Here is a 23,248-nt window from a genome sequence, read left to right as displayed (position 1 = left end):
TGGTATGCACATTCTCTCTAACTGGTTATTGTGCACTAATGTAAAACAAGCTAATATCAATATTCTCATGTATAATACAATGGTTATTAGATTAAATTGCAGTTGTGATATAAAAATACATGAATGAAACCATTGCTCAAAGACACTTCAATGTTTTTGAAAGACATTACAGAGGCAAGTAGTACTAAAAAGTTCATAGAAGGTAACTGCATAACACATTACATATTTCCCTCATCTCAGCTCCACTAACTCTGCTGGAAAACCACCCCCAGCTTAAAGCAGCTTTGGTTGGGTTGTTTTAAACTTTTTCAGAAGCACTTACTCACGGGCAGAGGTGGTTTAACTGGGAGGCCAGTCGTTGAGAGGCTGCTCACTGCAGAACTGTGGGTGGAGATAGGAGGTCCAACTACATTCTAACCCTACTACTCATAACCCTTACAAAAATGATCCATGGTTTTATTATAGGAAACGTTATTCACTTTTTTTAGTGAATCAAAAACGTACAGCGTGACCAATGTAGTCCGATTCCTTAACGAATGACTCTTATGAAATGATTCATTTTAGCGAATCAGGGCGACCAAAAATGCCCGATTCCCAGTTCTACTACTCGCTTACTGAACTTTTAAAACACATTTTGAGTTTTCTTATAACCAGATATAATTTAATATGATTTTACATTTCTATTATCCAAATATGTATTCAATGAATGCACTAAAAGAGTCTTTAATGGAACCAGAATCGTTTGAATCCCTTACAACTCCCATTCAGCTCGAATCTCCTCCAGGAGTGCACCGCTAGATGGCGCTGCTTCCTTCTTGAATGAGGAGGAAGTGAAGAGAAATGAAACAACATTGATAAACAGGCCAGGCCGAGCGAGGGGAAATTACGTTTACGTGCGTTTAGACCTTAAACTCAGTTATTCATTAATGTGATTGTTAAATGCTCAGCTAATTCGACTGATACATTAAAATCAGTGCTGCTTTTGACACAGGGTGTTATAGTTGAGATCGGTAGCAGGGAAACGGGAGAATATGTAGGAGTCATTTCTCTCTTCCTGCCCTCCTCCACTTGCCTCCGAGCAAGGAGAAACAGAAACTGCAGAAGAAACTGACTGATCTGACAGCTGGTCAAACAGTTCGCGGCTGCTTCGCTCTCATCGACGATGGCGGATAGCGTTGGGGAGGAGAAGGCCAACGGTTCGGTGGGGACGGCGCAGGGCCACGGAGCGCAGTTCTCCGCGAGTTTGGGTAATTCTGTACCGGGGCATTCATCAGCGGACCCCCCGCCTCTGGCAGAGACCGGCCTGTCCGTGGTCGCTCCCGGGATCCCGCACACCATCAGTCCGGCCGTGGAGAGCGGACTCGGTCTGCTGACTCATGCGCTCAACTCCACGGTCCCCGGGGCCCTTCCTCCATCCCTGCCGCCCGGTATCGGATCAGGAGTCCCGGCCGGAGCGGGCCTCCTGTCCCAAATTCACGCCACCTCCTGGGATCCCACGTTAAGCACCGACTGGGACAACGAGAAGGCGTCTCAGCAGTGTATTCTCCGGATAAAAAGGTAATTTTGCACTATCCTATAGGATCTGTATTTGTTTTGGGAAGTGTAAGACAACTTTTTAAAGTTCGCCTGCGTGCAAACAGTTGAATTTACTTTCTAATCCAAACATATGGTGAAAAGAAGCATGTCAGAATGCTGAATGAGCCGATTTATATTTAACTGGTAATTGTTGTTTTTGTTTATTAATTAGACTACAAAAATATAGGCCTAATGTTCATTACATTAATGCAAAGTTGTTCATTCTAATTTGTTTGTTCATTATAATTCTTGCTTGAATTAAGCATACAAAAGTTGAGTAATTTATGTTAACAATATACACTACTCACCTGTGAGCATTATTATTTTCTGATGAATGCACAGTGCTGTAATTGTGTAGTTGGGTATCAGACATCCACCAAATTATGGTGTTTCCTATCAGTAGAACCTTTTTTCAGTTATTGATTATTGGTCAAATATATATGTTGCTCAAACCAATGACCAGTCAATCTCTACTAGCCTGGCATTCTCAAACCATTTCCAGCCAAATGTTACAATTGTGTCTGCAGATTAACCTGTCATAGGCGACTGTCTTTTATGAGGCACAACATTGTTGCCACTCTTGGGAATTGCAGTGACTTTGGCCTTGATCAGACGTCCCCAGCGGACTAATAATGGAAATGTGGACACGAAAATGGAAACACTCAGTTACAATGAGTCAGTTGTGTTTATGTGTAGTTTGGCTCTGTATGACAGGCATTCAGTGATCTGGTGATTTTCTTGGCAAGGGTGTGTACTGTGTGTGGCTTCTGCTTCCTTCTTGAGCTTTGACAAAAATGGCGCACACTGCCACTGATATTTCTGCATGTGAATGATGCCTCTGTTTATAATGATTCTAAACATATATTTTTTTCATTTAGAGACATTATGTCCATCTATAAAGAACCTCCTCCGGGTATGTTTGTGGTTCCTGATCCTCACGACATGACCAAGGTAAGCATCAGCAACGGATGTTGCTGAGATATCACCATAATTGTGAGGGGAAAATGCTAAAAATTCAACTTTGGACCTCACAATTATAAATTATATTCAAATAAAAAAAATTTTTTTTTAATTGTAATAACATTTATAAATATTACTGTATTTTGATCACATACATTTAGCTTTTATGAGCATAACAGAGACTTTAGTGTACTCATATATATATATATATGTGTATATACATTTGTTAAAGTATTATGTACAAGCATGAATTAACAATGAACAATATTAAATTTAGAAATGATCCTAAATTAATTAATGCTGTAAAAAATATTGTAAAAAAAAAATCATGGAAATTTCTGTGGTTATTCTCCCATATCCTCCTCCTCCTGTCTCCACAGATTCACGCCCTCATCACCGGCCCCTTCGACACACCATATGAGGGTGGCTTCTTCCTCTTCCTGTTCCGCTGTCCCCCTGACTATCCCATCCACCCTCCACGCGTCAAACTAATCACTACAGGGCACAACACCGTTCGTTTCAACCCCAACTTCTACCGCAACGGCAAAGTTTGCCTGAGCATCCTCGGGTAAGAGACACTTCTTGTTTAGGCTTTTGATTGATTCTCACAGATATTTTACTGAACTCTGAAAGCAAAAGTGGCCAAGGCCTGTTCACACCAAGGACGATAACTATAAAGTTTTGATAATCATTCTAATTCTTTGAGAATAAGTCCACACCATAACTATAACAATAATGACACAGAGGATCGATATCATTGGAATCACTGGAGTTATTTTTTTTCCTGCTGATAAACGATAAAAACATTAACAGCCAATCAAAAATCCACCGACTGATAGAGCTGAAGCATTTAGAGTGGTAGACCGCAGTGTGGTGTGGACGCTAATATAGGCTCGTTATCATTGGAATCAATTTCAGTGGAATATCTTTCCAGCTGATAAAAACAATGTCTAGGCTATAGTTTAAATCGTTTTGTCTCGATACGATCTGATATTGATTCTCTTAACCAGTGATGCATATTTGCAGATATACAACAAAAATACACTTTAGTTTTTTGAAATAGTTGTATAATGGGGAAAGAAATCAAGTCACTCAAGAAACACGTAACCTGCACGGATGTAAACACGGCAAATCGCAATCGACTACTCAAATGTAATCGAAGAATCGAGAATTTCGATCTGGCACACATGCAGATGGTACAGATGAGATATACACTCACCTAAAGGATTATTAGGAACACCATACTAATACTGTGTTTGACACCCTTTCGCCTTCAGAACTGCCTTAATTCTATGTGGCATTGATTCAACAAGGTGCTGAAAGCATTCTTTAGAAATGTTGGCCCATGCATTATCCTGCTGGAAGTAGCCATCAGAGGATGGGTACATGGTGGTCATAAAGGGATGGACATGGTCAGAAACAATGCTCAGGTAGGCCGTGGCATTTAAACAATGCCCAATTGGCACTAAGGGGCCTAAAGTGTGCCAAGAAAACATCCCCCACACCATTACACCACCACCACCAGCCTGCACAGTGGTAACAAGGCATGATGGATCCATGTTCTCATTCTGTTTACGCCAAATTCTGACTCTACCATCTGAATGTCTCAACAGAAATCGAGACTCATCAGACCAGGCAAAATTTTTCCAGTCTTCAACTGTCCAATTTTGGTGAGCTCGTGCAAATTGTAGCCTCTTTTTCCTATTTGTAGTGGAGATGAGTGGTACCCGGTGGGGTCTTCTGCTGTTGTAGCCCATCCGCCTCAAGGTTGTGCGTGTTGTGGCTTCACAAATGCTTTGGTGCATACCTCGGTTGTAACGAGTGGTTATTTCAGTCAAAGTTGCTCTTCTATCAGCTTGAATCAGTCGGCCCATTCTCCTCTGACCTCTAGCATCAACAAGGCATTTTCGCCCACAGGACTGCCGCATACTGGATGTTTTTCCCTTTTCACACCATTCTTTGTAAACCCTAGAAATGGTTGTGCGTGAAAATCCCAGTAACTGAGCAGATTGTGAAATACTCAGACCGGCCCGTCTGGCACCAACAACCATGCCACGCTCAAAATTGCTTAAATCACCTTTCTTTCCCATTCTGACATTCAGTTTGGAGTTCAGGAGATTGTCTTGACCAGGACCACACCCCTAAATGCATTGAAGCAACTGCCATGTGATTGGTTTACATTTACATTTACATTTATTCATTTAGCTGACGCTTTTATCCAAAGCGACTTACAATTGCTATATATGTCAGAGGTCGCACGCCTCTGGAGCAACTAGGGGTTAAGTGTCTTGCTCAGGGACACATTGGTGTCTCACAGTGGATTCGAACCTGGGTCTCTCACACCAAAGGCATGTGTCTTATCCATTGCGCCACCACCACCCGCACTGGTTGATTAGATAATTGCATTAATGAGAAATTGAACAGGTGTTCCTAATAATCCTTTAGGTGAGTGTATATATATATATATATATATACTGTTAGTCATTTATTCAATATCTTTCCATATCAATGTATTGTTACCCTTAGTAGACTAGACGCTAATATAGTTAGCTTTATAGTTATCGTTCTTGGTATGAATGGGCTTTTACTCAGATCCTAGCTGTTTCTTTCTACAGCACTTGGACTGGTCCAGCGTGGAGTCCCGCCCAGAGCATCTCCTCTGTTCTCATATCCATACAGTCCCTAATGACAGAGAACCCTTACCACAATGAGCCAGGCTTTGAGCAGGTACTACTGCTCCCACATTCTTGCTTTACTTCCTGTGCTGTGTTTTATTTGGTTCACAGTGAACGCTATAGTTTATTCGTCTGTTTGCTAGGAAAGGCACCCAGGTGACAGCAAAAACTACAACGAGTGTATCCGTCACGAGACCATGCGAGTTGCTGTGTGCGATATGCTAGAGGGTAAAGTGCCGTGTCCCGAGGCCTTGTGGTGAGTGATGATCCCTCAGCCATTTCGCATAATCATGGTCCTTTTTAAAAGGCTTGTTGGCTGTACTGTACTTTTTATTAGTACTGTACTGTACCATTTATTAAATGGTTTAAGTTTTCTTAGGAAATTATGTAACTCATCAAAAAAAACACATAAGTCTTAGTCAATAAGACAATAGTCTTATTTTAGAGTATTTATCTAAAGCACATTTTTTAAACTCATTGTTTTTTTTTATATTGCTTTTTTATAACTTAGTCGCCATGAAAATAGCCATGGAAGCTCGCATGGCGTTAAAACACAGACCGATCAACTATTTATTAAACGCATCGTTTTTCTGTTCCTAGGAGCGTGATGGAGAAGTCCTTCCTGGAGTACTATGATTTCTATGAGGGGGTCTGCAAAGAACGTCTGCACCTCCAAGGGCAGAACATGCAGGTGATGACTGTTTGCAAATGTGCTTTGCTACATTTTCACATTGCGCCTTGGGATTTGTCATTTCGTTTGTCATCATAGCATTAGAAATGCAACCTTACGCAAATGTTTATGTGATACCTTACGCATGTGTTGTGATATTACACATGTTCCTATTAGCTGTGGTGAGTCATTCATGTCAGCATTTACAGAAGACCAACAAGAACAAAGAATCTGACGTACTGCCACGACTCCTAGTTAAGTTGAGTTTAGCTGAATCACTGAGAGCAGCTTCCATTCGCGTGCAGCCATTTCTGCGGGATTTTTAGAGTTGTTATTGTCCTCAAGTGAATTGTCCTGCTATGAATCAGTATTCAGGCATTTTGTAGTCATGGTAGTCACGAATGTTGTGGAACTGTTGTACAGACCGTGGTTAAAGTGTATTGTCTTTTGTTTGATTGGAGCTTATGGTTTTGTGCTGTTTTTTATATATATATATATATATATATATATATATATATATATAGATATATACAGTGCAATGCATAAGTTAATACACCCATGCTAAAGTTGACTAAAAAGAGGAATAAAAAATCATATTTTGGAAATTGAACTTAATGCCTTAATTTAAAAAATTTGGAAAAATCCAACCTTTAAGGACACCAATTTTCTTTGTGAATGAATAATGTATCGTAAATAAATAAATGTTCTTCCTTAAAATACATGGTGCATAAGTTAGTACACCCCTATGTTAAATTCCCATAGAGGCAGTCAGATTTTTATTTTTAAAGGCCAGTTACTTCATGAGAGCAATGCAAATCAAACTAGCTTTTAGGCTAACTGAAATAAAACCATGCCAATCTCTAGGTATGGTGAAGGCTATGTGATGATGTGGGGCTATTTTAATTCCAAAGGCCAAGGGAACTTTATCAGGATGCATAGTATCCTGGATCCATGAAGTAACTGGCCTTTAAAAATAAAAATCTGCCTGCCTCTATGGGAATTTAACATAGGGGTGTCCAAACTTATGCACCATGTATTTTAAGGAAGAACATTTATTTATTTACGATACATTATTCATTCACAAAGAAAATTGGTGTCCTTAAAGGTTGGATTTTTCCAATTTTTTTAAATTAAGGCATTAAGTTCAATTTCCAAAATATGATTTTTTATTCCTCTTTTTAGTCAACTTTAGCATGGGTGTATTAACTTATGCATTGCACTGTATATATATATATATATATATATATAGAGAGAGAGAGAGATATAGATAGATATAGATATAGATATAGATAGATAGATATAGATATATATACACACACATATACATACATACATACACACGTATATACACACACATACATATACAGTATATATACACACATATATATATATATATATATATTTTTTTTTTATTATATATATATATATTTATATAATATAATATAATATATATACACACACACGTATACATATATAAACATACATACATACATACGCACACACACACACATATATATATATAAAAACCTTTTTTGCTGTTTTACAATTTTATAGTTGGTACCTGAGTGTAGTTTAATGTCCTAAACGTTTTGTTCCTTCCCTTTTGTTCCCCGTCAAATGTATGTATTTCTTGTAGGATCCTTTTGGGGAGAAGAGAGGTCGTTTTGACTACCAGGGTCTGTTGACCCATCTCAGAGTCATCCAGAGGCGATTGCGGGAAAAGTGCCCGCCAGAGGACAACGACGGCGACTCTGACTCGGACACCAGCTCGTCCGGCACCGACCCGGACAGTCAGGGCAGCTCACAGCCTTAGAGTGCCCTCTAGGGGTGCGAAGCGAGCAAAGGTTAGATCGTTTCCCTTTACCTGCAGCTCCGGACTCCTCAAGCGAGCACAGATGCAAGAAGAGCCGGAAAAAAAACCTGGAGAATCTGCTCACGGAGAACAGAGAGTCTGTTTCTTCTGATTGGTTAATATATTTTTGCTCTTTCTCCTTGTGTGCTGGCCAATGACTGCCTTTTGTTTTGCTGTTTATTTTTTTTCCCTCATGGAGAAGAGGTTCAGGCAGGGCAGGAGGGGGAATGAGGGCCTTGCATATAGATGTATGTGTGCGTGTGTACATTTGTAAGTGACAGAGATGTATACGCCGGCTCCTCGGCAGGTCAACACAGCCTCTACCTTTCGAGTCCATGTTTCTCTGTCTCTTGCTGCATCCATTGTAGAGCTAAACAGAAAAAAAAAAGAAGTCGTATGAAGTCAAATAATTCATTATGATAATAAAATCACTCTTAAAACAAACCAGTTTACGTGCAAATGCACACATTTCTTTTTTTTTTTTTTCACCGTTTCCTTATAGTCTAATCAAAATGTTTGTTTTTCACTAATGAAATCATTAAAAAAAAATGAGTATGGTCATAAATTGAGATACATAATGAATTGAACGCCACACTTTAAGAGCAAGAAACACGGATGCAACTTTAAAGAAATGTACATATGATTATATAGAGAACTTTTATTTTAATGTTCTTAAAATGCTATTGAACTGGTTAAAGTAACAGCAGCCTGCCAAGCACTCGTGGGAAAGGTTGCCTTTTGAGTGTCCGTTTGGTGAACTTAAGTCTGTCTCTAATTGTGAAGCTGTTGAGTGTCAAAAGAGACATCTGTTCTTTAATTGTTCTGGGAATAATCCTGAATTTTCAACTAGACGGAAACATTCTTTTACATGCTTTTTGTTGTAATTTCACAGCAGTTCCACACCAGCCTCTGCTCAAAGTGTCCCTCGACACTGCTACAAATGTCCTTCTCTTTACCGGGGATACTGTGGTCACTTGTGTCATCATATGCAACGGGATGAAGCTGCCTAGTACAGATCTGGAGGAGAGGAATGGATTTGGAGAAAACCATTTCTTGACACCACGGTTCTATCTATGCTCCGATATTTTGCAACTATCTATTGAAATCCATCCCTTTAAATAGCAGGCATATAGTTTCCCACAGCATGCTAAACGCAACCAAAATGGCAGCCTTTACTTTTCTGTATACATGTACATTTATAACACGTTCTATCCATGGAAAAGCAGATTACATTTAAGACCTATACTGAGTGATTAACCACACAAAAAAAAACAAAAAAAAGTTTTACTTTTTCAGTTGGGCCAAGTACAGTTCTGAGGTTTTTGCATGTGCTATCATTTTGATTTCTCTTGAGTGCGAGAGAATATATTCTGGTCTAGGACATCATATGTTGATAAAACAGCACTGTTAGGTTGCTTGACTCTTACGTCTGTGTGTCTCTTCTAGAACGCCCTGCAACAGGAAACAGTTCCTTAACTGTGAGTTTGACTTTGTGATGTACTAATGCTTTTCCCTTGTTAGCGAAATGAGAATGAATTATGTAAATACTTAATGTATCAATCAATTGCAACTATAAGGAAAAATATATATAAAATTGATTCTGATTACGTGCCTCTCTTTGATTGCTTTTGTTTGTTTGACATACTATTTTAACCATTCAAAACGGCAGAGGGAGTGTATTTTATATTTCACAAATAATGTCACTCATAATTCTCTTAATTTTACATGTGGGTTTTTTTTTATTTTTTTTTTATTATAAAAGTTATAAAATAAATGCATTCTATGGTCAAACTGATTCATTTGACTATGTGGGATTTTCATAGCAATTTAAAAAAAGAAAAGAGCACTCTGTAATTACAGTACATTTAAACTGTTATGAATTTAACATTAACTAAAAAATATATTCTCTACCATTCAAAAGTTTGGGGTCTCAAAAATTATTTTATCAAGGTTTCCACAAAAATATAACTGTTTTCAACACTGATAGAGCAGCAAATCATTTTAGTATGATTTCTGAAGGATCATGTGACACTGAAGACTGGAGTAATGATGCTGAAAATTCAGCTTTGCCATTATAGGAATAAATTACATTTGACAATATATTAAAACAGTTAATTGTAATCATATTTACGGTATTATATTATTGTTTTACTGTATTTCTGGCTAAATAAATACAGCCTTGGTGAGCATAAGAGGCTTCTTTTAAAAATCTTACTGACCCCAAATTTTTGAAAGCTAGTGTATAAAAGCTATGGTTAATATGCACTGAATTATTAAACTCACAGCATTTTATATGTTTCAAATTTTCATCAGGTTTTGATGTTTTTAGGTCACAAATATGACACGTTGCTATTAACTTTCAATCAGCTTTATGCAAAGTTTTTGGGAAAAAAACGTCACGCATTCATATAGTTCTAAAACATTTTTGGACTGTGACTGATTTGGACAATTAGGATTTTAATTTAAATGTCTTGAGTTGATCTGTTTAGTGCACATCAGATCAACACACACTAAAATTAGCTACATTTTAGTTTCAGGGCACAAGAATATTCCTAATGTTCTTTTAAAATGAGCACTTTTAATGTAAGTACAATCGCTCTTGTCTTATGTCCACTGCTACAGTGTTGTTGAGCGGTCATTAGGGGGCAGTAGTGCGTAGTTTTTGTCACCACACAGAGCACAATCCAACTGGCTCGTATTGAAAAACCTGTTGATCATCACCTGTGGAAGATTGGGATTACTGCCAAAGTTCTGAATTCTTGATAAAGTTTGGCTAAATTGTTAGATGTGCTTTTATAGAGGCAACTTATAATATGAATCCTGAAGTTATATCAAAAAGTTGTTCTTACAATCTCTGTGTTGTAAACCTAATATGTGAATATGTGCAATGTAATATAATTAGGCCTGTCAAAAGATTAATCGCGATTAATCGCATCCAAAATAAAAGTTTGTGTTTACATAATATATGTGTGTGTACTGTGTATCATTATTTTGTATATATCAATAAACACACATGCTTGTATATATTTAAGAAAAACGTGTAATTTATATATAAAAAAATTATATTTATATATAATATAAATTATATATAATATATACAGTATATGTATGCAAATACTTCTTAAATATATACATCCATGTGTGTTTATTTATATATACAAATTAATTATACACAGTACACACACATATTATGCAAACACAAACTTTTATTTTGGATGTGATTAATCGCGATTAATCTTTTGACAGCCCTAAATATAATGCATTAAAACATTTTTTTTATATATATATATATATAATTGAGAAAGACTGTCTCTGTTGTGGTCTGAAGTATCAGCATGCTGTTTTTATATCCTCGTCCCATTATACATCAGAAGACATTAAACTCTTGACTATAAGAGCTGCCTCAGATTTGACAAGCTGTTTGACTAAGATAAAAATGGTCTTGGTCACTGTAAAAATTATTGTTGGTTTAACTTGAAAAGCAAGTTGCCTGGTTGCTTAAAATTTTAAGTTCATTGGAAAAAAAGAAAAGAAGAAGATTTGTTTAATCAACAGAAACTCAATGTTATCTGAACCACATAAATTATCTAAGTTGATTTGACAAAATAAATGTTTTAACAAATCCTGAAAATTATTTTTTACAGTGTGGAAATGTTGAGAAATCTCCTGAGAAATCACTTAAAAACTCATAATAATAATTTGCTGTGCCCTCCTTGGTAAAAATCTATTCTAGTGAACTGTGAAAGTGAAGCAGTTGTTCTCAAGCATGAATACTGTAAGTTGTAATTCATATAACTGAACACAGGAACACTTTTTGTGTAGGCTAGTAATTGTGATTACTACTCGGGTATCTCTAGCTAAAAAGTTGAGCTTATCAGTTCTCAAAAGATCTTTGGTAAACAGAAACACATTGTGTTTAGCCTACAAGATTCGGTTGTCAGACAACGTGGACCTTCAGCCCTTAATCGAATTCCTTCGGGTTTAAATTCGTTTCCCTTCAAAAGGAGAGCCACATATGCTTTAGTAATGACGTCACTCATATTAATTCTAGGCAATATGAAATCTTTCACCTATACATCATAAGTGAAACGTAGTGTAGGTGTCTTTGGTTACTGCCTCATGAATAGTGACTAACTTGTGCAGGATTTTTTTTTTCCCCGCGACAACATTACAACCATGACAACATTGGAACTCCAGGGGAGGGGCAATGAGAGTTAACGTTTCATGACGTCACTATCTACGTAGTTTTAAGCAATCAGAAATGCTAAGCAAACTAACCAATAGACTACAACAACAAACGCATACAATGTACCAATACGAAAGTTAAACATGACAACAAAAGTCCCCGCGATGGGCGGAAAACCACGATTTTATGGCACACATAACTAACAAACAGCAGTTCCGTTATAAAGGAAGTTCTCAGAGGAAGCAGTGAGGTTAGATATTGGGGGTGTCTTTATGGTTTTTATGCTTCGTAGGCTACATGTAAAGAATTATGGCAATTAATTGTTTGTGCGATAACAAGGCGTTATCTGATCCACAACGTTTGTATTGCTCTTTAAACGCCCTGTGAACAGTTTGAGTTTTACACTTAATTCGTTCATTTATGAAAACGCCTTTTTCCCTCAGATCAAGTAGCCTATTCACTTTAGAAAACTTATCTGACTGCATCAAATTCTATTTGACTTCAGTCTTTCGTTATAGCAAACTGTTTATTGAATTCATAAAATTATTATAAAGAGGTAAACATCTTGATTGTTGTAACATTGACTTTGCACCTCCAAAACACTTGAATAGCTCGTTAAATACGCAAAACACAAGTAAACAATTTGATTGGTCTTGTGTTTACGGTCTGGGTTAAGATAGGCTAATCCAACGTGACTTCACAATGAAGCCTATAGCCTATTATTAAATATGCCATACTCGTCCATTTTTAGTCTTTGTTATTTGTTGTCTTTAAACATGTGCTTCGAGCAGCCCAAATAACAAACTTAGCAATGGTGAAAAGATTCCGAATCTAATGTGTAGCTATGCTAGAAAATTATATGAGAATTAAGCACACAACAGTAACACAATATTTCGTTTAATTTCGTTGGTTCGGTTATTTTTCTGTTTTCTTGCGTTGGAAATCGCTATGTAGAATTTCTTTATATCGCTATGTCTTTGTCAGTTATCATTTGTACACATAACCATATAAATAAATTCAATACATCCTACACGAACTTTGAGCATCAGTTATGTGTAACTCTTGTGCAACACAACTGTCGTATCCAAGGGACATAATATGAATGAAATGTCTGGTAAACAACACCGTTTTAACTTCGCAAGTGACATCAGTCTGGCAAAAATTTCAAGTTAACGAAATTCACTATGATTCGTAATCGAAGACGTATTCAGTATTTATCAGTCATTTGGGTTTTGCTCCCATAATGTTGCTAAAGAAAATGTCACTGTTGTTCGCAGGAAATCTGATTACATGAATTGTCTCATGATAAATTAATTCAGTTAATGGAGCTTCATGTGGTCATGTAAACAACTGCAATAAATAAATGATAATGTGCACTTTAAATGAACACGTATAACACCTATAGTGTTCAATTCTCTGAGTCTGTTTTCTGGAATTGCATTATCTCAAAATGCCCACTTGGTGGAAGCAGCATACCTAGTGGGCATAACATATAGCCTACTTCAAACAGCAAAATCATATAGCTATCGGTCTACTCACGGTTTTGAGCATTAAACATACTTTTTTTTCTTTCTTTTTTTGGACAAATTTACACGGAGAGCTGTCGATACAACAGTTGATATATATTAGATCTCTGATATGAGAGCCAACTAACGCTAAAAGCTTTTTTTCCAACGCTCGCGCTCTCGCTACATGTAAACCAGACTCATTTGACATTAATTATTAAAGGGGCAAAATTGCGTTCATATGTTCAGTAGGCTACTGTATAATTTCTTCAGATTTGTTGACAAAAACATACTTTGATAAACGTCAACCGAATGATAGGCTAAGTTATACGGACGAAGGAAATACACCAACTGGTGTTGAGTGTAATTGTTCACGTTGCACGCGCACAGGGGTGTGTTATGCACGTCACCAGTATAGAGGCCAAGCACTGTTCTGATTGGACACACCCTCCCCCCTCTCCATTTTGTGGGAAATCGCATATATGCTTCAAGTTGCTGATCATTAAAACTGTTTCTTTGTCGTTACAAAACGGATATCGAATATTCAATGTATTATCTTCGAGAAGTTAAACACAATAGAGGAACTGATGATATGAATCAGTCAGGTACTTCAACAACAGCGCGTGCATTGAACCTGATGATCATTCCCTTTCTTTTTCTTTCTTTCTTTCTTTGTTTCTTTCTTTCTTATTGTAAGTCAAATTCACTCAGTTTTTAAACCTGTTAACAAAACTTTATTTTTCAAAAAAAGCTTGCATGATTAAATCTTGCAGTGGTATCTTTAATTGTGCTAATTATTTATTTTAAATGTGCTTGTATTGTGCGTGTTAATTAGCCTACATATTTAAATAGTTAAATTTGCTTGTATGATGTGCTATAAACTACTTTGTTTTAGTTGGAAATAACTCTTCCTATAGGCTTCAAATATGTTGTTATACTCTTAACTTGCACACTATGTATTTGTAAGAAAAAGATGTGTCTTATTTGATCAAACTTTAGTGACTTATTTCATTGTGAGATTAGATTATACTTAAGTTTATATTAGATTCAAATAAACTATAGAAACTTACTTTTTTGTGAGGGGTTGGATTATATTAATACTTCCATTTCTTAACATTGAAATTGCATGTAAAATGAAACTGCTTGTAATATAATGCAAATAAATAGTATTTATTTATTTGCACTCAGCTTTCTCAATCAAACATATTTTTATAAACCCACAAGTCTCTTTGTGGGTTGGATATACATTTGCTTACTGTTTAAGAGACATCTCTTTTTAAAAAAATATATATATTTAGATGGGCTAAAACTGGGAACATTTTTAGATATTTATTTATACATATTTTAGAAATAAAAGTGAAGACCGTTTGAAACCATTCATTCTAAATTCACAGTGTATAGATATGCTACAAAACTGTTTTAGGAGTTGGAAACAACACCTAAACATACTGGGTATTTCGTCATTGTGGCTTACTGCTTAGATTAATAAGGCTGGATTTACAGGGTTTTACAAATCCAGATTATGTTGTGTTATTGCTAAGACAGCAGAGAGGGTCTCACATCATTTGAGTGGCATCATGGGAAATGACAGAGAACTGCCAATCATTCTCAACTTCCTCCAAGAGGGCAGAAATTACATCCATCTTATCAAGTGTTTAAATAATCCAATCTGCTTTCTAACAAGTTGTTAAAATATAAAACATTATTTGTATTATTCCAAGAGAGAGAAACCCTCATTTCAAACTTTGAAAACTTTGAATCAGCTTTGATGCTGCTGTTATTTTTTGTGCAGTCATGACTGTTTGAACTAAGACTGAAATCTTCATGTTTTGATTACTTTTTGTAACATTTTTACTCATATTTGTACAGCATGAATTTTAACTACAATTTCAGATATTTAATTTGAAGTATAGGTTGAAACTAGGCTATTAATTAAATATTCCACTTCAAAAAAAAATATTATCCACTTATTAAGTAGGCTATTCATTTACAATTTACAAAAGTCAGATCAATTTAAAATGATTTATGTTAAGCAACTAGCTATATCTTCTTCAATCAATGTATTATTACATTTAATCTTTAATAATTGATAAAACGTCTGAAAAGTTAATAATGATTACTATGAGGAAAACTGCATAGATGCAATAACAAAAGAAGCAAGCAAATAGTTATGGAAAAATTCATGGAAACCATGAAGTAATTAAGTCTCAAACTTCTTACACGGTTAGACCTTCTTCTGCAAGCGCTTCAGTTGATCATGTGAGTTGAACAAATATGACAAATCTGCCCTTCCTGTGATAGAAAAGATAGACTTTAGGTTTGAGATAGACTCAAACTTTGAGACTAATTTTATTCTATAATAATTCTACAATAAAATGAAAGTAAGTCACATGCAATAATGTTGTATTTCTGTCCCTAAACTGCATTTTTAGTGTCTTCCATTGGTTATAAGCTACTTTTTTTCATAGTTATATAACATTTATTACTTTTTTCTTTCCGTAAAAAGGCTGATTACATTTCCACTGATAACGTAAATAATAATGAACTGTCTATGTTTTTCAGCTACAGTCTTCCTTTTCCATGTTCACAACTGACCTTGCCTCTGGTCTCTTTGCAAATGTTGCTTTCCAAATATTAACTGTTTGAAAATGTCCTAACTTTCCTTATAGGCATGTAAGCCGATCAGACAACCAAGGAGTATATGTATCTAGACCAATACTAAATTCTTGCATTGAACTTTATTTATTGGTATATGTATTATTTTATGTCTTTCTGAAATTAAGTTACACCGCTCATTACTTTCTCCTAAAAGTAACATAAAGTTAATGAAATCAGCTGAATAAACATATTCACACTATTTTTAGTCATACTTCATGCTTCTTTTCAGAACTTCCTTCCCACCATGCTTTGTTGTTCCTCAGAGCAAGAACCAGAGCCTTTTTATGAACACCCTGATGCAAGTGAAAACAAAGCACTTGATCATACCTTAAAACAGCTGTTATAAATAAAACAATTATTTTGTCAAATAAACAGCATTTTGTAAAGAATATCAAGGGACAGTTTTCATTGATGCACTATCAAACTCTAAAGTCCTTGTTGTCCTGGATGAGCTCCAAGCCTGTGGTCCCCCTCACCCAGAAAAGAGATGCCCTACCCCCACACCAGCCATCCCTCATCCCCCTCACAGTGTGTGGTCAGGACACAATCTCAAATCTCAGAGTCCCTCTTAAACACCAATTCCTTCACAGGACCACAAACTGCACCCCCTTGCAACAGTTTCTCTTTACAGAGTGTAACACACAGGACTATAAAAATAAGTTAATATGCAATGCAATGCAAGATATGACAACTGCAGTATTGCTTAGCTATTGTTGCAATTAAAAGAATATGGCCAACACATAGATTTGACCTAGTAACTTTAAAGCTAACTCTGTACAGCCACAAAAAATGCAACTTCTAGCTGAGTTTAGACAGAGGCCATCAAAAGAGTGACCCTTAATAGTTCTACCTTGCATGTCAGATGGTGTTACAACAGAGACATCAGCATGATGTGCAGCTGAATGCTAAGTCTGTTAAAATTCACATACGTTTGCTGATAGACTGAAGTATGGCCCTAGGCACGGCAAAGCGTGTGCGTTTATGAATTGTGGTGGATGTACGTATACAAAATAGAGAGCGTAATAATCTGGAACAATTTTGCACGATGCAGTCTTTATTTACATTGCTTGCAGGAAAGCTTGCGCGAGATTAATGTGTGCGCATTAGGGCATACTTAAAATTTATCCAGACAATAAAAACGCTGATATATCACTAGTCACTTCAGACGTGTTAAACAGTTCAGACATGCATACAAATACGCCTCTTTAGTCAACTCATCGTAATCATCCTTGAAACCTTGCGCCCAAGTTGTGCTTCGTTGCGGAATGGCCACGCCATGAGTGATTTAAACATGCGCGTAGCTCGAGGGACAGGAGAAATGGGTTTTATGCAGAACCTGCTCCTTATTTCAGTGTTGGTCAAAATACTCTTCACTATGCACCAGTTATGGACTATTGTGAGACTGCCTGCGAGACGTGAATCATTCCTCATCCTTGTTGTAATGGACGGGAAGCCATTTTCTCACAGTGAGCCGGTACTGCCGCCACGTGTACAATTTCAGAGACACGTAACAAAGTAACCGCTTGAAATTCCCATCTGATTTGCGTTTAAAACTCATTTGAAAAGGGGTTTGAGGTCGGATTTCTCTGACCTGAGTATATAGCTGAAAAAAGCCTCGCAATGAGACATCATATACACGGGGTGTACAGACAATAGGCAAAGCAACAGTTGCTCACTTCCTGTTGGTAGGCGGTATCCTCGACTCTAGGCCCTGCTGTCTCAACAACACCCCCATTTTGAATCAGTTGTTGGACCTTCTAATGTCTCGTTTTGGCGCAACATGGAGGTGAGCACGAGAACTTTCGAGATCTCAGTGGAAATGTGTCTCTCTAGTTTTGGAGCTGACCTGTTAAAGTAAAACTGGATTCTGCTACCCACTCGGCCAAGTTCCCAAGAGCCGAATTAAAAAGGATACAGTGTTTCAATAAAACCATGCATTGAATATGTTTGTTACGGCTTCGTATTTAGGCTACTCCACCTCAAAAATGTTTGCCATAAACTTTGGTTGTAAAACTACTCTAATTAAATATTTTACTTCACCGCCCTGGTCGTGACCCACAGCTAACAATGTCATGTACATAAAGGCTATTGGTTTTACTATTTTACAACTATTAGAAACGTGTTACGTGATCAACTTCAGTCACGAGACTGCATACTATAGCAAGCGAGTATGAAAAGGGTAACTACCAAAGCTAGCCGAGCAACATCACATATGGGTTTTATTTGGACATAAACTCGCACAAAATGTAAAATTACACCAAATGGCCTTTTGTCCTGCAAATTGTGTCTTAGTGGAATCCGAAAAATTCTGATGAATGTAACAAAAAGGTTCAACGAAAAGCAGTTCTCGTGACATAAAGCTCATACGTAAATCTGGAGCATGTGTGGGCTAGTATGAATGTGTGTATGTCTGTAAGAAATGCATGCAGAAAGGATATACGGTGCAATGTACAGAGAATGTTCCTGTCTTTCCAAGCACAACCAGCTTGAGAGAGAGGGGGAGCGCGCACGAGAGAGAGAGAGAGAGAGCGGAGGACCGGCCCCTTCTCTAGCTACTCTGAGACCACGTGGTTTCTTCTTTGCAAACAAAAAAAAAATTAGTAAATTCGACTCGGTTTTAGAGGCGGTGCCATCGCCAAGCGGTAGGATCTGTGTGACAGTGCAGGGTACAGCTTTAGGTTGAGGGGCAGCGAGAGGAAAGAATTTCTCCCGATCCCGCTATATATATAGGCTACTCGCACCACTATTCCATCGTAACAAACATCAGCTTAATTCAAACTGTTATCATTTCTACAGCGTGCTGGGAATTCGAAGGTTGCTACAGTGAAGAATATTTACCACTCGCCTGCAGGACTTAATCAGACTACAACGTTACTGTTAGTCGAACTTTCCCCTTTTTATTTTGGATTGTCTTGCTGTTTGATTTTTTTTTTCTCTACACGTTTTTAATTCCAACCGGTTGACATTTGCACGATTTTATATATCTGCGGGTGTCTTGGTCCTTTTTCAAAAATAAGAACGTTTTGACGGAAAGTTTTTATTTTCATTTCTATTTTTTGGGGGGAGCGTTACAGTTTTTCCACGATGAACAAGCTATATATTGGAAATCTCAATGAAAACGTCACCGCAGAAGACTTGGTTAAAACCTTTGAAGATTACAAGATTCCATACTCTGGACAGTTTCTCATGAAAACTGGCTATGCGTTTGTTGATTGCCCGGACGACCAATGGGCAATGAAAGCGATTGAAACATTTTCGGGTGAGTTCATTTAATTTAATGGGCCTTTCTTTAATGACTTACTCTTGTTAACCTCCCATGCGCGTTTGGGTTGTTTATAATTCAAATTCTACTGTTTTACTAAAGATTTCGAGAATATTGTGAAAGTGAATGTATGATTCTACTTGTTTTGCCATTTAAGTCAGGGCAATGTAAGGCTCTATAGTGCAAAGGTACCTGAGATAGTGAACTTTTTAAGTGCAGAGTGTTTGCAGACACTGAAAGCATTCATGCACACATCAACCACGACTTACTTACTTTCTCTGCTCTGACAGGTTTAAAACGTGCTTTATATTCTACTATGACAAATAAGTGTAGCCTACATTTAGCGTCGTTGTGGTTGTAAGCTGTAGGACGTAGTTCTCCTAAACTCAGTCTTTAGGTTTAGTCCAGCCTACCCGGCACAGCTATAGAATCAGGTCTCACCCCTCCCCCTTTTGGCTAATAGGCCAGTGGAGCTAAAATGAAACATGTTTCCTGAAGCCCCTATTGAGTTAACAGGCACAGTACTGAGGGATACTTTCGTGTCTTTAATATATCCATTCTTATATGCTGATTTCAACAATGCAATTTCACTGCATCTGTCCTACAGACCACAAAATGTGTATCTCCTCGCTTCTCCACATATGTAGCATGTGACGTGTGCTCTATAGCACGAAGGTCGCCATGCCGATAAGGATCCAGTTAAAACTATATCAACCACATGAAGTCACGGTCAAGATTAATTCATCTTCAGCTGTTCTTTTAATCGCTATATCTCTTAGGTCTCAACTAGACACATAATAGGCTACACATAGCCTATGGATTCTGTCACAGTTGACGTAAATAGTTTGTGTAGCCCTGATCAGTGACCCTTGAAAGCGTCCTACGAATTCTGTAATTTAACCAGTGCCAAACAATAAAATATTTGTTTGATTACTTTTTATAACGCGTAGGCCTACCCTTTGCAACCTCGAAAGCTCATTAGGCCATTCGCAAAGCAAGTTGTAGCCTACAGTAAAAAAAATACCGTTCTCTTCACACAGGAAAGTATAACGAAGCAAAGGCTATATAAAAATCTTTAAGGCACATATTTAATCTTTTAAAGCAACGTAATTTTTGAAGTCGACTTTGATTGTGAGGGCCTTTTAAGTAAGATGGTGGCATAATTTGTTAGTTGGGGTTAAAAAAATAGAAAAAAAAAAATTTGTTTCCTTTTTCCAGGTAAAGTGGAACTTCACGGCAAACGAATTGAGGTCGAACATTCTGTCCCTAAAAAGCAGAGGTATTTGCTTTCTCATTCAACAATTGTTTGCATACTGTATGTAAAAGCTGAATGTATGTTGTGTCGGTAGTAGCCTACACATATGTGTAGCCTACTATGTCACCAGGATCTCGCTGTGTGCTTAAATTGTGGATATGTTTGATTGACACAGTTAAGTTGCTGTTACTTTGAGAGCATATCTATCTATATGAGAATATTCTTTGTTTCTCTTCACGTGATGCATGTTATAGCCTAGTGCTTGGGTGTTCAAGTGGCATTTGCCCTTAGCATTACACCACGTGCTGTTACATTAATAGTTACTACAGCGCTATATCCTGCGTTAGACATATGCGTGTATATTTGTCAAACATATACAATGCTGTTCTCCGTGTCATTTCAATCACTTGTTCCCTGTTGATTAGGCCTTGGCCTACTGCAAGGCCTAGGCCTCGGTGATGGATTCGTTTAAACGGTTCATGCTACACAGATTTAGTTTTCTAGCCCGCTGTGGTTTAGAAGCTGCTATTACTTTGGAACACCATCGTTGTTGTTACTTTTGTGCGGATATATAAAGGACATACTTCGTATGGAACGCCGCTTCAGGTCAGAGCAGGAGAAACAAAGCGATGCCTATGTGTGTAACATAAACTGGACAGTTTTAAAGAATTGTTGCCTAAACGATCTTCTATCCGCATCTCTGACAATAGTTATGAGTAAATCTGAATGTCAGAGCACAACTTTTGTTGTTTGAAATTAAAATTATCTTCAGAAATATATTTATTTGTGCTCTGGGAGCTTGCATGGCGCACAGAAGACTGTTAACGTGGAACAAAAAGGTCTCATCTCCTTCGTCCCCACCCAAATCAACTCTCCTTCTTACCCCTTTACACCCTAAACGCATTTTTCTTAAACGTCCAAACTACACCTGACGTAATTCGCTGGTAGGCCTATAGTGCTTTAAAATGTTGCATCATGTGAGGACAATAATTTGTGCTAAATAATATAAATACACAATTTGCAGTTAATATTTAATTCGTTTTCTCATATATGTTTGGAACATTTTGTGGTAGGTAGGCTACAGTTTATAAATGTAGGCTATGTTGTTTTGAGGGACCGCTTTCTGAAAAGTTGAACCAGCGCTTTGTTTGTGTTCCCCATGTTTACGCATTTTAGCTATAAATCTGTTTACTGCTGACAGGCCTGTTGTGAGAAAACGTATGCAATGTGTTGCAACAGTTACGGAAGTCCTGATATTACACTATATGTATATAATAGCTGTTTTTGATTATTATTATTTATTTTTTGTATGTGTGACGCAGACGCAGAATGTGTATCCAAATGTATACTGATCAAGCACACTTTTTTAAAAATAGTTATTAATGATTGTGTAACGAATATATGTTTTAAATGGACCTTAATGGCATACGCTGTGATTAGTGTTGGGAGGCCAACGTTACACTGATAGTATGACACGTGGTCGCCATTAATGTGAAGAGTAACCAACGTCAGCAATTGAGAAAATGGCGCACAATGTATCCCTCTGTCGCAGGCTCCGTTTGAAAGCACTGGGATATTCATATGAATGGGTGCAAATACATAGCCTATACGTGTTCATTTGATAGCGCATGTAAAACAGTTTACTAATCCGTGAGATGGTCCTGGATATAAATGCTAGGTGATATATTTTAGCTAAAACACGTTTTGCTCTTAAATTCGCATATTTTGCCATTTACGTTTATACTTAAGGGACTTTTTTTTTTCCCTGTGTGCGTATGCTAATTTTAGAATTCGTATAGTCTGCCCTAGTGAGACGCTGTGTGGTTCTTTTGATTTTTGAAAATTACAAGTAACCAGAACACACACACACAAAAAAACACAGAGTTGTGGAAAATGAATTAGAACTGTTAATTGGAGTGGAACTGTTACTTGTCGCCATCTTGATAAACCTTTTTGTGGGGCTGGCCTCTGAGGTGGGGGACTTTAAAAAACAACGCACACCCCCAAGTCAGCATATATGTTGCTTTGACCCTTTGTTGTTTTGTATGCTTATTATGTGCTGGTGAAATTGCTACTCTGACCAAATCATTATTTTTATTTTTTTTTATTACACATTTGTGCATTCACATTTTCAACTGCTGTAAGTTTCATTTGTTGGTTTGGAGATGTGTGGATGCAGGATGAGTAACAAGATTTGGGGAGGGGTAGGGCGTCAGAGCAGATCCGTTCCTATTGTGCACACCCCTTGCATTTGGTAACATGGGGTCTGTCTTATGTAAGTGCTCATACGTAAAATCAGAAATATATTTTGTTGAAGACATCTTATTGTTGCAAATAAACAAATAATACTTGTCAAAACATCAAGGCCACCAATAGCTGGTATTAAGAGCATTTTTATCTGGTTGTTTAAAGTAAGGTATTTGTTGGTAAAACTGAAGTTAAATGTAAGTAAAGAATACAGTGAAGACCATAGAGGTTGTAGTGAGTAAGCCATAATGTTTTGTGCATAGAGCTGTGTGGGCGGCTCCATGTCTCACGCCTTGAGTTTCTCCCTGCTTTATGTAATGTTGCATTGGTGTGACGGGGCCATTTGCAATGGGGTTGATGGGCCACTTTTGAAGTTCTTAGGCAGGAGAGATTTTTAGACAAG

At 37.2% G+C, this 23,248-nt stretch overlaps 2 protein-coding genes across 3 annotated transcripts in view; both read left to right on the top strand.

Moving 5' to 3' along the window:
• Positions 1 to 817: 817 nt before the first annotated feature.
• ube2z (ubiquitin-conjugating enzyme E2Z) lies at positions 818 to 9,336 on the top strand. Its single transcript, XM_084419290.1, has 7 exons — positions 818 to 1,557; positions 2,454 to 2,526; positions 2,916 to 3,103; positions 5,151 to 5,262; positions 5,354 to 5,466; positions 5,811 to 5,901; positions 7,517 to 9,336. The coding sequence occupies exons 1-7, from the start codon at positions 1,163 to 1,165 to the stop codon at positions 7,691 to 7,693; spliced, it is 1,149 nt and encodes a 382-aa protein (XP_084275416.1). The 5' UTR covers positions 818 to 1,162; the 3' UTR covers positions 7,694 to 9,336.
• A 9,326-nt stretch (positions 9,337 to 18,662) lies between these two features.
• The window catches only part of igf2bp1 (insulin-like growth factor 2 mRNA binding protein 1), a 34,227-nt gene continuing 29,641 nt past the window's right edge, over positions 18,663 to 23,248 (top strand). The window contains exons 1-2 of one of the 2 annotated variants that reach the window (XM_084419273.1): positions 18,663 to 19,340; positions 20,562 to 20,622. In XM_084419273.1, the coding sequence (XP_084275399.1) occupies positions 19,166 to 19,340; positions 20,562 to 20,622 (236 nt within the window). In that variant the 5' untranslated portion in view covers positions 18,663 to 19,165. The remainder of the gene's footprint in view (positions 19,341 to 20,561; positions 20,623 to 23,248) is intronic. The other variant, XM_084419272.1, reaches the window with a different exon arrangement.

The sequence above is a fragment of the Rutilus rutilus genome, assembly GCF_951802725.1.
Source record: "Rutilus rutilus genome assembly, chromosome: 1".
Lineage (NCBI taxonomy): Eukaryota > Metazoa > Chordata > Actinopteri > Cypriniformes > Leuciscidae > Rutilus > Rutilus rutilus.
This window is presented reverse-complemented; position numbering and strand designations above follow the sequence as displayed.

Excerpts from the sequence above, each read along its gene's own strand:
- ube2z (XM_084419290.1), top strand. The coding sequence starts at position 1,163 with ATGGCGGATAGCGTTGGGGAGGAGAAGGCCAACGGTTCGGTGGGGACG. Across the intron at positions 3,104-5,150 it reads GTTTGCCTGAGCATCCTCGG|CACTTGGACTGGTCCAGCGT; the intron begins GTAAGAGACACT and ends TTCTTTCTACAG. Across the intron at positions 5,902-7,516 it reads TCCAAGGGCAGAACATGCAG|GATCCTTTTGGGGAGAAGAG; the intron begins GTGATGACTGTT and ends TATTTCTTGTAG.